We start from the raw sequence: 17,957 nt of genomic DNA, 5'->3' as shown, positions 1-17,957 counted from the left end.
GATTCTCATTTCAAGTATGTTATTGTCTGTCTTGTGGTGTGGTTTCCTCGTTAGAGTCACAACCAAGGCTGACATCAAACACATCAGTGAGATTACCCCTTGCCTTCCAAAGAGCATATCACACTTTGAGTAGTACCAGACAAGCCTTGAATGGGATGTTCTGCGGACATAGGTGTTCACACACAACTGTGGTTAATGTCCCTCACTTGTTCCAAATACAGTGTGGTCTGGATCTAAATTCTTCTGGTAAAGAGCAATGTGTACAGAGGCAAAACGCAGTGTTTTCAGACAAGCCTCACAGTAGTGGCCACAATCAGGCACACAAAGTTATTGAACACCATAGCAGATGAATGTTAAGTGTGATGGTTTGGGTTTCACTGAACACAATATGCAGCCTTGACCATTACATGTTATTATTGTAATGTGAACACAAACTGCTATATGAGAAAAGTTTTGGAGCCTGAGGAACTGCAAATTCAGTATGTTTTATTCCAGCAGAATAGTGTGGAATAACATTTGGGTCATAAGAGCATTCTTGAAAGTATTCTAAAATCAGGATATTCACTTGATGTTTCTGTCAGCAAACATGTAACAGATATGGTTGGTGATGAAGTCGTGTGTAACAGTTCTCCAGGAGCCAACGTTTATGTTTTGTGGACAAATTTTATGGAGGGAGATTTCCCAGTAACATATACAGTCTGTGTTTAATACCATATATAATGTTTATAGTCTGTGGTTCAGCACATGGAGTCTTATCACCATACTGCCTTCTCAAAAGTCAGAGATTATGTGCAGATCTGTAACACTAATCATTTGTGTATAGTCACATACATCTGTGGCGTAAAAATTATTTGAGTTGGAAGTATATTTTTGGTATCGCAGTTTCCACAAATATGAGTGTCTTATTATTTCCAAGGTATATTTGTTAATATACCATAATAATTTACTGTAATTAAACATTGTGTCGTAATTTTCAGGTGCAGAAATAGTTGTGTGGTTCAAACACATTGCCTAATTTCACTCAGATACTACCAAAACGAATTCATCTGAAACTTCCTGGCAGATTAAAACTATGTGCCAGACTGAAACTCAAACTTAGGACCTTTACCTGTCGCAGGCAAGTGCTCTACCAAATGCTCTACCCAACCATGACTCACAATCTGTTCTCACACCTTTACTTCCACAAGTACCTCATCTCCCTATCTTCCAAAAGCCTACCAGTAAAGCCATGAGGATGGGTCGTGAGTCATGCTTGGTAGCTCAGTTAGTAGAGCACTTGCCCACAAAATATAAAGCTCCTGAGCTCGAGTCTATGTCCGGAACACAGTTTTAATCAGCCAGAAAATTTCATATAAGTGCACATTCTGCTGAAGAGTGACAATTTACTCATGAATTAATCTATTTAGAAACACTGACATCCTGAGAGTGTGAGTGTTACAGTACAGCCTCACCCTACTTTGTCTATTGTGCATTATTGTATTAGGGCTGTAGTTTTCGTGGGTAGTTTTTAATTATTTGTGTAACCTTGACAGAATGGAGTTCCCAGCAACACCTTCCAAAGTGAGAGAGCTGGACATGTGTATAATCACTTCATATGCCAGGTGCATGCCAATGAAGGAAGCATCTTCTTATGGCTGCAAGTGAGAACTGACTCAACTCCATTCTGTAGAGGGCAACTTGATTTACAGTTCATTCATTCATTATACACTCCTGGAAATTGAAATAAGAACACCGTGAATTCATTGTCCCAGGAAGGGGAAACTTTATTGACACATTCCTGGGGTCAGATACATCACATGATCACACTGACAGAACCACAGGCACATAGACACAGGCAACAGAGCATGCACAATGTCGCCACTAGTACAGTGCATATCCACCTTTCGCAGCAATGCAGGCTGCTATTCTCCCATGGAGACGATCGTAGAGATGCTGGATGTAGTCCTGTGGAACGGCTTGCCATGCCATTTCCACCTGGCGCCTCAGTTGGACCAGCGTTTGTGCTGGACGTGCAGACCGCGTGAGACGACGCTTCATCCAGTCCCAAACATGCTCAATGGGGGACAGATCCGGAGATCTTGCTGGCCAGGGTAGTTGACTTACACCTTCTAGAGCACGTTGGGTGGCACGGGATACATGCGGACGTGCATTGTCCTGTTGGAACAGCAAGTTCCCTTGCCGGTCTAGGAATGGTAGAACGATGGGTTCGATGACGGTTTGGATGTACCGTGCACTATTCAGTGTCCCCTCGACGATCACCAGAGGTGTATGGCCAGTGTAGGAGATCGCTCCCCACACCATGATGCCGGGTGTTGGCCCTGTGTGCCTGTCGTATGCAGTCCTGATTGTGGCGCTCACCTGCACGGTGCCAAACTTACAAAAGGAATAAGTTAAGAGGGACTCTTTTTTGTTATTCCAAATTCATGTCTCTCTTTCCTCCAACCATTGCTTCACCTCTCTGTCCTTCCAAAAATGCATAGAAAATTTTTGTAATGTTAATTCTGCTTTAGTATCTATTTATTTTTCCTCCTTTTCTCTCCCTCCAAAATCTCTCTCCATCTCCCTCTCCCTCCCCCCCCCCTCTCTCTCTCTGTCTCCCCCCCCCCCTGCCCCACCTCTCTCTTCTCTTCCCTTGCCCTGTTTTCAATACAGAACACAGATACAGTCTTGTGTTTTTCCAACCCAACAAGGATGCAAGTGATGAGTGTGAGGGCTACAAAAATGCTGAGCTGCAAAATAAGACTGCTTTAGTGGAAGCAGTGCTTTAGTGCTCAAGCAGAAAAAGATGCTGACAAGTTGAAGGTGTAAACTGAGAGTACATTTCTGTGTGCCTGTTTTAATTTCCAGCAGATTCTCAGCACTACACTGTGAACTATCCTTGCTCTGTTGAGCAACTACAATTGACCATCTACAATGTGGGAATATGAAAGGGAATGTGCTTCATGTAGCACAAGTAAACTGAACATAGAGGAAACATAGCTAGCTATGTCTACAAATTCCTAAAGCAGCAAGGAAGAATGACTACAAAGACGCTTCTTTCCTTTCTGACAATTGCACTGGTCAGAATCATGTATCTGTACAGTGTGAGTGTACTCTACAAATTGTTTCAGTTGCCCATAAGATTTTTGAGAATGGGCACATCCAGAAAGAAGGATACAGCATGCACAGTGTTATTGAGAAGGCAAAAAAAGGCATGAAGATTTATGCACCACAGTAAGTATTCCACTTTAACAACAAGCAAAAAGGAAAAATATATGATGTATATGAAATGTCACAGAAGGATTTCTTAAGATTTCAAATGGGCTTCATCAATGGTCCAAAACTGGACTAAAGCCAAAAATGGAGAAAGGGTAAGTTGGTCTGATATCAGAGTAATGATCATGAGGAAGGAAGAACCATGGATGCTGCCTTTTAAATATGATAATTATGACTCAGATTACACTACAATTGATTTACTACACAAGTTTCGAGGTCATAGGCCAAGTATAGAGCATGCTCCAGGAGACTTGCAAATGCAAATTCGTAATCACTATCTATTTCAGAGGAAAAATCTTCTGATCTAATGCCCCTCTGCCATAACATCATTCCAACAATTTATCATGAACTCCCATCACAATCTGAAGCATGGGGAAACTCATAATATTGAAGAAGAGGATGAATGAAGTGTTAAAACAATTTAATTTTAATATTAAATTTAACATACAGTCTTTAATTTTTTCCTGGGAACCATTTTTGTTGTGTTGTGTTTACATGTCACCATATCCATGTGTAAGATATCTTTGGCAATAAGAACTGTCATCGAGGCATTTATGAAATAAAGATATTCACATTTTTAGCCACATGCTGATGTAGTACTATATCAGTGAAATATGATAGTTAGTGACATTAATGTCAGACATCAATACCCTCATCAATAATCCAATCTCTACAGTAACTTCTGGGACATTCTTGGTTATAAAGTACTTAATAACAGTGGAACAATGGGACTTTCTAAGCATCATTTACAAGTGAATGTTTCCTGGTTGATTTCTGGGAACTGAACTTCCAGTTCATCATACTATAAAGTTTAAGAAATGCTAGTTTCAATGGTATTGTTCTGAATTGTCATAGTGACTGCAACTTGATTGTATTGTTTCTCAAGTGGATCTTGAAATCATGATCATTCGAAAGAACTAGATCTTAAAGTCTTCTTACAGAGTTCTTTCAACATTGAAAGCTGTATATGTCCTACAGCTGTACGTGTACTGTCAAGCCATTTGGGATCAGCAAATGAACAAGTTCCTTGTCCAAAAGAACAGACACCTTCCATTCATATTCCAGAAATAGTTGCATGTTTCAAAGAAATTGCCTGATTTCATTTTCAAGGCAACATTTTCAGGTGTCAATAAACAATCTTAATGAAACTTGATTGGTGTGTAGAGGGGGTAATATTTGTACCCAGTTTCACTTTTAAGGCAAAATGACACCCCAAAAGATATTTTCGTAGTTTAGGTTTAGAGGGAATGTCTTTAAAATGATAATATATAACAATTATTATTCACATAAAAGCTGATATATAATTAATTTTCTCGAAAACCATATAGTCAACTTTCGTAATAATTTGAAACTATGAAAAATACCCCACCACATTAATTTATTTGAAAAATGAAAACTTTTGTTAAAACATAAATTAAAGAAGCTTTCAAGCTGCATACATCCTTGTGTATACCACATGGGATTTGCATCAGTGATACATATTACATGTCACCCCTGAGTCTACATGAGGCCCCGGTGCAACTGGTACCATTATTTCCTGCCCCCCTTCCCCTTCAATTTGCATAAAACTCTTTCTGTGCATGCAAATGATTACATAATGTTTAATTATAGTCAAATATTATGATATATAAACCAAAATTCTGTGGAAATAATAAGACATTCATGTTTGTGGAAATTGCAACACCATTATACACTTGATTGAAATAAACTTTACACCATAGATAATATATATAACTATACACATATGCTGTTGCGTGAAGTATCTCACTAGTTTCTGAAGTAGAAGGGAAATATTTGAATTACAATGCAACTGATACAGTAAGACCAATTATTTCATTAATCTTACGTTGGATTTCATAATTTGAATGAACATTATTTTGTAATTTTGGTGTTTTTTTTCTTTCTAGTGCATTTGTTTGTTAAAATAATAAATAAATGAAAGCATCAGTATTTGAATTCCCATATTTTCAGATTATCACTTGATATCTCTAATCATTAAACCATGAGAAGTAGACATGAGAGTCGTCTCCTTTAATACAATAATCCTTTTGCTCATGTGGATAACTTTCTAACATTAATCTTCACTTCAAAACATGCAGAGCTGTTATTTCAGTTTGAAAAACTACTTTAGAAACAAAAAACATGTTGGTATAATGGGACTTAGATTCTAAGCCATCTTCAATTAAACATTTAAGCCCTAATGAGCACATTCTTAAAAGCTGCATAGCCCCAGTGCCTCATATGTGTTGGTATTTAGTTGCAACTAATGTGGTTCTAACATTCAGTCAGGTCCATAATCTGTCTCACAGCCACCAGAAGTTCTGGAATAAGCTCTGTCAGATAATCAGGTAAGCAATTGTTGGCACACTAACATTTGAAATTACAGAGTATCAGATATCTCTCATTTCCCATACCAGTGACTCAGCATATGGTAAGAATTTTCTGCCATTTTGACTATAAAAGGTACAATTTTTTTGCTGTTGAGTATATTTTATAGAGAAGTGTTGATAGGTCTGTAGTTTTTCAGATATTTTATGACTCCTTCCTTGTGAAGCACAATAATAACTGTATTTTTCCCGTTTTGAGGAGCTGTCTCCCTCTGATAACATTCTGTACACAAATCTGTGAGTTCCTATAGTATTACTCTTTAACCTTGTTTTCTGAGATACCATCATCTCTTGGCAGCTTTATTTTCACACATAAGTGCTGAAGGATGTAATTATGGCTGTAATGAAAACTAAAAGCTAAAACCAAAACTTAGACATGTAGCCAGTGAAGCATGTAGTTGACTGACCAAGAAAGTTCTTAATAGATTCCAAGAGATAAGTAAAGTTCCATATATCATTATTTACCTTAATTTTGTTTCTCATTCATGTATCAAGTTGCACAAACATTTGAAAGAGTCTTAGATGGTTGAGACTTTGTTTGCTGCTGTTAGTGACTTTCCTGTCTGCTATCTTAGTTGATGACATAAGTTTCTGTTTGTGTCTTTTCCACTCTTGTTTTAGTTATATATCTTAGCAAAATTTCATCATATTTTCTCACATTCTCTCAAGAACTTTGTATTTAAGTCAGTATATTTTACTATGAAATGAATTAAATGCATTGAAGTGCAGTCAATCGATTTGTTGTTGTTGTGGTCTTCAGCCTGAGACTGGTTTGATGCAGCTCTCCATGCTACTTTATCCTATGCAAGCTTCTTCATTTCCCAGTACCTACTGCAACCTACATCCTTCTGAATCTGCTTAGTGTAGTCATCTCTTGGTCTCCCTCTACGATTTTTACCCTCCACGCTGCCCTCCAATACTAAATTGGTGATCCCTTGATGCCTCAGAACGTGTCCTACCAACCGATCCCTTCTTTTTGTCAAGTTGTGCCACAAACTTCTCTTCTCCCCGATCCGATTCAATACTTCCTCATTAGTTATGTGATCTATCCATCTAATCTTCAGCATTCTTATGTAGCACCACATTTCGAAAGCTTCTATTCTCTTCTTGTCCAAACTATTTATCGTCCATGATTCACTTCCATACATGGCTACACTCCATACAAATACTTTCAGAAATGACTTCCTGACACTTAAATCTATACTTGATGTTTACAAATTTCTCTTCTTCAGAAACGCTTTCCTTGCCATTGCCAGTCTGCATTTTACATCCTCTCTACTTCGACCATCATCAGTTATTTTGCTCCCCAAATAGCAAAACTCCTTTACTACTTTAAGTGTCTCACTTCCTAATCTAATTCCCTCAGCATCACCCGACTTAATTCGACTACATTCCATTATCTTCGTTTTGCTTTTGTTGATGTTCATCTTATATCCTCCTTTCAAGACACTATCCATTCCATTCAACTGCTCTTCCAAGTCCTTTGCTGTCTCTGACAGAATTACGATGTCATCGGTGAGTCTCAAAGTTTTTATTTCTTTTCCATGGATTTTAATACCTACCCCGAATTTTTCTTTTGTTTCCTTCACTGCTTGCTCAATATACAGATTGAATAACATCGGGGATAGACTACAGCCCTGTCTCACTCCTTTCCCAACCACTGCTTCCCTTTCATGTCCCTCGACTCTTATAACTGCCATCTGGTTTCTGTACAAATTGTAAATAGCCTTTCGCTCCCTGTATTTTACCCATGCCACCTTCAGAATTGGAAAGAGAGTATTCCAGTCAACATTGTCAAAAGCTTTCTCTAAGTCTACAAATGCTAGAAATGTAGGTTTGCCCTTCCTTAATCTAGCTTCTAAGGTAAGTCGTAGGGTCAGTATTGCCTCACGTGTTCCAACATTTCTACGGAATCCAAACTGACCTTCCACGAGGTCGGCTTCTGCTAGTTTTTCCATTCGTCTCTAAAGAACTCTCGTTAGTATTTTGCAGCTGTGACTTATTAAACTGATAGTTCGGTAATTTTCACATCTGTCAACACCTGCTTTCTTTGGGATTGGAATTATTATATTCTTCTTGAAGTCTGAGGGTATTTCGCCTGTCTCATACATCTTGCTCACCAGATGGTAGAGTTTTGTCAGGACTGGCTCTCCCAAGGCCGTCAGTAGTTCCAATGGAATGTTGTCTACTCCAGGAGCCTTGTTTCGACTCAGGTCTTTCAGTGTTCTGTCAAACTCTTCACGCAGTATCGTATCTCCCATTTCATCTTCATCTACATCCTCTTCCATTTCCATAATATTGTCCTCAAGTACATCGCCCTTGTATAGACCTTCTATATACTCCTTCCACCTTTCTGCTTTCCCTTCTTTGGTTAGAACTGGGTTTCCATCTGAGCTCTTAATATTCATACAAGTGGTCCTCTTTTCTCCAAAGGTCTCTCTAATTTTCCTGTAGGCAGTTCTATCTTACCTCTAGTGAGATAAGCCTCTACATCCTTACATTTGTCCTCTATCCATCCCTGCTTAGCCATTTTGCACTTCCTGTCGATGTAATTTTTGAGACGTTTGTATTCCTTTTTGCCTGCTTCATTTACTGCATTTTTATATTTTTTCCTTTCATCAATTAAATTCAGTATTTCTTCTGTTACCCAAGGATTTCTACTAGTCCTCGTCTTTTTACCTACTTGATCCTCTGCTGCCTTCACTACTTCATCCCTCAAAGCTACCCATTCTTCTTCTACTGTATTTCTTTCCCCCATTCCTGTCAATTGCTCCCTTATGCTCTCCTTGAAACTCCGTACATCCTCTGGATCTTTTAGTTTATCCAGGTCCCATCTCCTTAAATTCCCACCTTTTTGCAGTTTCTTCAGTTTTAATCTACAGGTCATAACCAACAGATTGTGCTCAGAGTCCACATCTGCCCCTGGAAATGTCTTACAATTTAAAACCTGGTTCCTAAATCTCTATCTTACCATTATATAATCTATCTGATATCTTCTAGTATCTCCAGGGTTCTTGCATGTATACAACGTTCTTTCATGATTCATGAACCAAGTGTTAGCTATGATTAAGTTATGCGCTGTGCAAAATTCTACCAGGCAGCTTCCTCTTTCTTTTCTTAGCCCCAATCCATATTCACCTACTACGTTTCCTTCTCTTCCTTTTCCTACTGTCGAATTCCAGTCACCCATGACTGTTAAATTATCATCTCCCTTCACTATCTGAATAATTACTTTTATCTCATCATACATTTCATCAATTTCTTCATCATCTGCAGAGCTAGTTGGCATATAAACTTGTACTACTGTAGTTGGCATGGGCTTCGTGTCTATCTTGGCCACAATAATGCGTTCACTATGCTGTTTGTAGTAGCCTACCCGCACTCCTACTTTTGTATTCATTATTAAACCTACTCCTGCATTACCCCTATTTGACTTTGTATTTATAATCCTGTATTCACCTGACCAGAAGTCTTGTTCCTCCTGCCACCGAACTTCACTAATTCCCACTATATCTAACTTTAACCTATCCATTTCCCTTTTTAAATTTTCTAACCTACCTGCCAGAGGATGAAATTAATGAAGATGAAGTGAAATGAAATGATGTCAGTGCAAACCACTTAAATATGCTGAACATTCGGTGTAATCAGCCTTTTGGTCACAATTGAAAAATTTTTATCAGACAAGCACTAGAACCTGGATTGCCTGTTTATTTCATGTCATTAATCTTTGTTGATTTCACCCCATTAATCATCTATTTCATTTCAGTGCATTTAATTCATTTTATAGATACCCTTGAGGTAGGGTAAGCCAAAGTCCTCTACTGATTCCGTTCCTCCAGTGCTACTATTCCCCATATCTTGTGGGAGAACGTCTGATAGGTACATTCTGAAATCATTGGTGTAAACATCACTGACATTGAAAGTTTGAATATTTTTATTTTGTTCTTATTTTACTATGTAATAATAGGCAGTATATTATAATGATGTTCTCCAAATGTAAAAGTAAATTATACATGAAATTATTACAATGTAATGACACATTCAAGTATATACACACAATACACAAAACAGTAACACAAATAATAATAAGGTTATAAATACATACTGATAATTTATATACATGCCTGCTTCAGTTATCAAAAAATCATAGTCCATTCTTTTATCCTCTTCAGCCAGTAAATCCTTCTATACACCAGTGATTCAGAAAATATAAATTCAGATACTTGGGAGAATGTGTTCAACCTAATGGACTCGATAAAGAAAGAAAGAGCAAGAGAATTAGACCTTGCTTAAAAAATAACACAGAACAGGTGCCGCAAGTGAGTGATATCATACAAGGCCAAAACCAGGCATTGTAATTCAGAATGTCTTATTTTAAATAAAAGGGGATAGCTGGCAGAACTTGAAAAGATCTACCAAGTTTTGCCACAACACAATAATTAAAGCCCACACTAGACCTCTGTGAGAACCTGCACTTTAATTAATCAGCTGTTCATGGCCTTGTAGTGATATAGTTTGGTCTCGTGAAATAGAAAAGAAAGAAGAAAGGAAACACATGTTTGTAACACATATGAGACTTGGATATACATCCTTCTCTCCTCTGTCTCTGTGTATCTCGTCCTCTTTTAGTATTAATTGAAAGATGTGGAAAGGGGGAGACTGTTGCAGAACTAAATGCTGATTATGGTACTGGTATCCAGACTGTTTGAGACATTAAAAATAATAAGCAAAAATACAGGACTTGTTCTTTTTCTGCACCATCTACACAAAAATGCACGAGGAGACCTACATTTGAAGAATTAAATGCTGCTCTTTTGTATCCAAAAACAAGCAGAACGTGACATTGTTTCAGACATGATGTGAGCCAAAAAAGCTAAATTTTTTCATGAAGCTCTTTGGTTAGAGGGATAATTTAATGCCTCATCTGGATGGCTAACCATATTCGAGTTACCGGATTTGTGAATTTACTTGCAAGATGGGCAGCTTAGTTCAAATGTTGTGGCAGCTGATTCCTTCAGAGAAAATAATTTCACACCATACCAGATATATTGCAAATGAAAGTGGTCTGTGTTGGAAATGTCTACCACCCAGAACTCTAGCATTTAAGAGTGAAGTTCGTGCTCCCGCATATAAGTCATCTAAAGAATGCATTACAATTTTGTGCACTAATGCTTCTGGGAATCACAAAGTGTAACTTCTAGTGATTGTAAAATAAAAAAAATTAAAAAAAAACAGAGCATTCCAGGACAGTGCACCTAAAGGATCTCCCTGTGCATTATTACAACCACAAATGAACATGGACGGAAAGTGAAATTTTCAAAAACTGGTTCCACACACATTTTGTACCACAAGTTTGTTGATTTCTAGAAGAGAAACAATCATCATAGAAGGCTGTTCTATTGCTTGATAATGCCCATTCACGTCCCAATGAGAGGATTCTCATATCTGATGATGATTTTATCATAACTAAGTTCTTATCTCGTAATGTGACTGTCATTATAAAGCCAATGGATCAAGCCATGAATACATGGTACAATGGTGCTACTGGGCTGTTCTATTGCCGGTTGATGATGAATCTGGCAATGTTTATAAGTGGTTTTGAAGATATCAATGAAAGAAACTCATATGAGTGGCTGAAGATCAATGCATATGAACTTGGCTTCCAGTACATGAGTGATGCAGAAACTATGACAGTGCTTCACAACAACATAACAAAGGAGAGGACAGCCATTGTACCTCATTGCAATGCATTGACATTCTTCTGCTTTATATGGGCCAGATGGGGTTTCTAGAAATAAACAGGTCTACAGTAGGCATATTTTTGCACAGAAGTTGAATAAACTTTTGAATAAAGAATACATGTTTAAAAAATCTTCATTATTCATGTTTTCCAAATATTCGTTGCAAATGTTCATTAGAGTATTGCGTAAAAATTTATAGCAAATCATTCAAGAACTTTTTGAGATTTTTGGTAATAATGTTTCCCCTACCAGATATTAATAATTTTACACAAACAAACATACTTTTATGATTTCCCCTATATTAGAGGGAAGCATTCCATGTGGGAAAAATATATCTAAAAACAAAGATGCTGTAACTTAGCAAACAAAAGTGTTGGTATGTTGATAAAGACAATAAAAAACACACACACAAATTTCAAACTTTCGCAACCCAAGGTTGCTTCATCAGGAAAGAGGGAAGGAGGCGGAAAGATGAAAAGATTAAAGGATGTGGGTTTTACATATTTACATTGTCTCCTTGAGTCTGTATATGTGTGGATGGATATGTGTGTGTGTGTGTGTGTGTGTGTGTGTGTGCGAGTGTATATCTGTCCTTTTTTCCCCCTAAGGTAAGTCTTTCCACTCCCGGGATTGGAACAAAACCCACATCCTTTCGTTTTTCTCTCTCCTCCGTCTTTCCCTCTCCTTCCCTCTTTCCTGATGAAGCAACCATGGGTTGCGAAAGCTTGAATTTTATGTGTGTGTTTGTGTATGTTTATATCACACCCTAGTAGGTAATAAAAATTTGCATATTGGACTGCAGTGTTGTGTAAAAATTTCAAAGCAGTCAGAGAAGAGCTTACAGAGATTTAAGATTTTGAACATAGATTTTTATTGTTGTAGTTTAAATGTTCATTTGTACAAAACTGTAAATCTGTGAAAGTTCTTCACTGAATGCTTTGAAATTTTGACAACATTGCTCCGGAATATGCATGTTACTGAAGTATATGATATATATGTACATGATATATATGTATATGATATATAAATGTACATACAATACATAATGTTGTTAGCTAACATTTCATGTGCATTATGCAAAAGCTTAAGTCTTCCTAAGTTCTTCACTGATTCCTTTGAATTTTGAAACAAAGTTCCATTCATACTCATGTTTCTTTTTTAAATAAATATTTATGTACCATGTGGTGCTCCAGTAGGTATATAAAACCAAGCATATATTTGAATGCAACATTGTGACAAAATTTCAATAGAATTGCTGAAGAATTTTTGGAGATTAAATATTTTAAACAAATGTACATGAGGTTTTTGCTAACAAAATATCTCTTTATACGTTACATATCATATGTCACTCCAATGGGTACATAAAACCACACTTGTATTTGAATGCTAAATGCTCATTAAAATTTAAATTTTCATCAACATTAATCCCCAGCAGTTCTGTAGAAGTTAGTCTGTCTGGTTTTATCCCACGATAACAGATCTAGATTTACATTTTCACTTATTTTCCGAAATCCATTTGTTTTAAGCTATTTAAATTTAATGTCAACTTGTTTGCATTAAACCAAGAGTGGACATATTTGAGGACTTTATTGGCAGCTGTAAACAGGAATTGCTCTGGTGCACTTATCACATTCGTATTGTGGTGCATATCTCATTATTTATAATGAATAATGTTGGACCTAGAGTACTGCATTGTGGCACTCCCATTTCCAGTTTTTTGTTTAAGCAAAAAGGAAACTGGTTTTGTGATTGGTAGTAACATGATGTCACTCCTACAGCATATGTTTGATTTCATAGATAAGATTCAAACTCCTTTCTGATAGACCCTTGAACACCTACTGCTGCCAATTTTTTTGAAAGTGTGCCGTGTCTGACAGTGTGAAATGCTTTAGGGAGATCTCAGTTATCTCCTTCTACACAAATGTTTTGGTCTAGATTTCTGATCATTTCTACAGTGTAGCACGTTACTGCTGTTTCTGTGTTTTTACCTGTCTGAGAGCCATGCTGATTACTGTTTAGTAACTTATGATCATTTACATTTTTGTTGGCTTGGTGCTTGATCAATTTTGGAGACTACCAGATGGAATGACATTGGCTGACAAATTCTATCCAATACTTGTGACTGTTTTTAAATAATCACTTCACTTTTGACATTTTCAACCTTTCAGGAAACTTTAATTCACTAGAGAAGCTGGCTATATATTTGTATGTGAAGGGGTTTCCAATCTGTGGAGCAGTCTTGATTGTAACAGACACTGGCACCTCATCTATTCCTGCCGACTGTTAAGTTTTGAGCTTTTTATCACTTTTAACACGTCATGTTCATTTGTCGGAGGTATCATCATGTTATAACATACTGGTTTTCTTGATTTGTGAATTTCAATCTTAATGAATTTGTTGTATTAGTGAAATGATCATTTCTATAAATTGGCAGATATTCTTTTTTAATATCGACTGGAGAATGATATCCTGTTCTCCACCATTCCCCAATTAGATTTTGATTTGTTTTCTGACTGTCTTATTAAGCTGTCATTAGTCAGAATTTTGCCATAGTGATTACTTTTTGATATACTCTCTGATAGTTTTTAGCTTATTCTGTAATGCATCCACTTGTTAATGTTTTCATTTCAAAATTTAGTCTTTGTGGAGTTCAATAAGAATTTTTAATGCCAGAAGTAATCCAGGAACTTGCCTTTTTATTACCATGGGATCTGATTCTTGACAGCTTCTTTGGAAAGCATGTCTCAAAATGTGTAATGGTGGCAAGGCATTAAAGAAACATTGGATCACTACGGGTTACCAAAGTCTCTTCGCAGTAAAAAAAGGACTTGAGTACAATAGCCAGAACAAGAAATGATTCAGAAATAACTTTCATATTGTAAATGGTACTGAACATATTAAGAGAAGTTGTTAAAAAGTCCTTGAGTTTGCACATCTTGTCTTAAATTGACAGATCACCTAATTATTGTTGAATACTGCTAGAGACCGGCTGGTGTGGCCAAGTGGTGCTAGGCACTTCAGTCTGGAACTGTGTGTCCGCTACCCTCACAGGTTCGAATCCTGCCTCGGGCATGGATGTGTGTGATGTCCTTAGGTTGGTTAGGTTTAAGTAGTTCTACGTACTAGGGGACTGATGACTCAGATATTAGTCCCATACTGCTCAGAGCCATTTGAAACATTTTTTATTGTCAAAAGAGAAACAGGTAAAGAATCCATACAGGATGACTTTTTGCTACAAACAGTTCAGAAGAGAAAGCAAATTATTACGCTGAAGAAGTAATACAGAGGACATTTAGTAGATTGAAAGTTCATCTGATGTCCTCATCTGAAATAGAAAGGACATTACAAGTCTGAAAAGTGAAAGTTCATATTGAGTGGATAATATCTCCAATAAGACAATAAATACCTGTAGTTGCATTCTTATAATTTATAATGTTTCAGTCACTTATACAAAACATCATTAACTTGGGATGTTTTTCCAGAAAGACTCAAACATTTCATTATTAGCCCTGTCTATAAAATGGGTGATTCCACAGAAGTCAATAACTAGTACCCACTCCCTACATCGTTTTCTAAAATGTTTGAGAAGGTAATGTTGTACAGGATTGTCACACACATGTGTAGTAATGAGATATTTTACCAATCACAATTCGGATTTCAAAAGGGTCATTCTACTGAGTCATGCAGAAAGTTGTCAGTCACGTAATACAAAGAGATTCCACATCAGAATGTGAGCAGGATGGTGCTTGCTTAAGGATGATTTCTATTAAATAATTTTCTTATTTATAATGTAGCATACACCTGTAGTGATATTTCCTTCTTGCTCTGTTCCTCTGTAGTAAAACATGTCACTTTGGATAATATTATTATATATCATTTGATCTTCTATAATTCCTATTCCAACTCTGTTAATCTGCCTTTGTAGCATAGAGTTTTACAACTGACCATCCTTACATAAAAATGTAAAAGCAGTTGGGGGTTTCTAAACTACTTGTTATTATGCAGTTTGTCCAACTTTGTGTGGTATGAAGTAGGTGCAGAAGTAGCTTGATATGCCCAAGGATTTGAAACTATTGCTTCAGTTGACTGAGTCCACTGCTGCCAATATTCTATCAACTGAGATTTCAGAATGATAGCATCTCAGGAAATCAGCAACTCATCCAACAGCACAACCCATGGTTCACTATCGTGTCAGGCCCTGAAGAGTTCTGTGAATTACATGAACAGTGCTAAAACATGACTGAGCAATGCTCTCTGCCGTCTAAGCACAAAACTGAGTGCTTCTGTATCTCAGGATTTGCATAATGTCAAGTGCCTGTAGCAACTCAGACCTCCAGTCAGTATTGTCATTTGGCAATTACTCAATCTTTGTGTCATCCACTATACATGTAGCCCAGAGGGCATTATATGTTGACTCAGTATGGTGTCTGTGGTGCATGTTGTTGAGCAGCCCATTCATATAATTGCTCATAAAGTGATTTTGCAATATTATTAGTTTTTGCATACTACCAGCTACATGGTATGAACACCCGAACACTGGGATTTATACTTGTTGATTCACTTAATTCTCACAAAGATGTAATTAAAGGATTTCCCACAATTCTTTGATCATTTTATATAATGACATTGATAAGTCACTTAGAAAAAAGATTACAGAATGAAGATTATACAGCATATGCAAACAAATTTTTGTCTGAATTATATACAGGTGTAATGAAAGTCATATGTTCTAATTCATCTCTCTTCAGTTCCACACACACACACACACACACACACACACACACACACACACACACACACACACACATCCTTATCAAATTAACTTGAATTAAGGTAACGCTGAGTCTCTGACCAAATATCTGTAGTATCACAGACAGAAAACTGTGTTCACTGTCAATACTGATGATAATCATTACTCATACTACAACATCAGAGTCCTGTCTGTGAATATGGAATGTATCATTAAGTAATTGTGCTTGTTCTAGGAGGATCATCAGAGCAGTGAAGTAAGCTCGACGCTGTGTAAAAAATTTGATAATCTCATTGAAGAACAGTTCTGTGGCTTAAACTTCAAGTTTATTTCTGGATCATATTCGCAGAATGCAGGTATATCATGCACAAGAAATAATTTCCTTGATCACCATAAGAAACATAATAAAAAGAATTCGTTTAAAGTTTCAAGCCCAAAAAAATCTGATGCGCCAAATGTTGACACTACAGTTAAATAATATGTAACATGCTTTCATTTTGTTGGTTTTTGTAATCATTGTAAATGTGAGCATTTTGTTGATGTACTTAAAAAGTGATATATTGTCCAGTATATTTCCATCCACATACAAGAATTCTTTTATGAAAGTGGAAATAAAGTTCACATCGAGCTAGATATTATAATTCCTCTTCATAAATGTTTCCAAAATTATGTAAGGCATTATGATGTACCATATGTTTTCATCTCCCACTGTTGTTTGATTACAGCACTTAGGAATTTGTTCATAATGTAATGAAATATTCAGTGATAAATGTCCAAATATATGTTAAGTATTACAGATTTTTATTTAAACTATGTAAGAAAAAATGACTGAATGCTTTAATACATAAATAAAATAAATATATAATACTATGCAAAGGACTGTCAATATTACAATTTAAAAACATCTTTTCATCCAGATACAAGATTTCAGCTACAAAAGTGGGAATAATGTTGACATTGAGCTACATATACAAGTTTTAATTGACCCAAAATTAAGCATTATAATGTCCCACATGTTTACAACTTACTGTATTGTTTGACTACTTAGTTAAAAATAATCTGTAATCCAATGTACATTCAGTTATAAATGTCAAAATGTATGCTATATATTATACCTGTTCATTCAAACTATGCAAAAGAAAATGATTCAATGTCAAACTGCTTACTTAATATCTAATGCTATGAGGGAAGGTACTGGCACCATAATTTTGACAATAGTTCTATATTTTGTGAAAACTTAAATTTAGTTTTCTAAACTTGTTTCACAATGTGTTTGATATGTACATATTTTCAGTCAGTTGAAGTTACAGCTGTGATTTAAGTTACACATTTCACAAATAGTTTTCCGGTTGTTTCAGTGTTGTCAATCATGTTAGTGTTTGATTGTATGGTTAATGTATTGAAGATTTCTGATAAAAAAATTGAAAATTACTTGTAATTGATAAAAAATGAAAATATTTTTCAATTTTTCACAGTCTATAATAAATTGTAACTAATTCTGAATTTAATTTGAGAGATTTACACATTACATAAGACTGTATATCAATAAATGTGCAGTACTGCATCATAAGCATTTGACTTTTATTTCACTAATTTATATTAATTTGATACCAGACTATGGAGGTCCTTTATCAAAAATCTGTAGCTCTGTCTCTGACATGCAATAACATAGAGAGACTAAAAAGCGTGAAAGACAAAACTACAGATCTTTCTGGCACTGTCCAGTTAAGTTTCATTAAGCAAAACTTTTTGTTTTTCAAACAATGTAAACTCCAGACTGGCATATCAGCAGTGAAAGGAAGAAATAGATTACTATTTACCATA

The 17,957-nt window shown here is 36.2% G+C and overlaps 1 protein-coding gene across 3 annotated transcripts in view; it reads left to right on the top strand.

The window, feature by feature from the left end:
- LOC126336551 (uncharacterized) overlaps window positions 1-17,704 on the top strand; it is a 118,383-nt gene extending 100,679 nt beyond the window's left edge. For 2 of the 3 annotated variants that reach the window (XM_050000385.1, XM_050000387.1), the window contains one exon: window positions 16,369-17,697. In XM_050000385.1, the coding sequence (XP_049856342.1) occupies window positions 16,369-16,611 (243 nt within the window). In that variant the 3' untranslated portion in view covers window positions 16,612-17,697. Of the gene's footprint in view, window positions 1-16,368 lie in introns of all 3 variants that reach the window. The other variant, XM_050000384.1, reaches the window with a different exon arrangement.
- Window positions 17,705-17,957: the final 253 nt, after the last annotated feature.

Source organism: Schistocerca gregaria, chromosome 2 (assembly GCF_023897955.1).
Source record: "Schistocerca gregaria isolate iqSchGreg1 chromosome 2, iqSchGreg1.2, whole genome shotgun sequence".
In the NCBI taxonomy this organism is placed as follows: Eukaryota; Metazoa; Arthropoda; class Insecta; order Orthoptera; family Acrididae; genus Schistocerca; species Schistocerca gregaria.
Note: the sequence above shows the minus strand (reverse complement) of the source record. Positions and strands in the feature narration are given on the sequence as shown.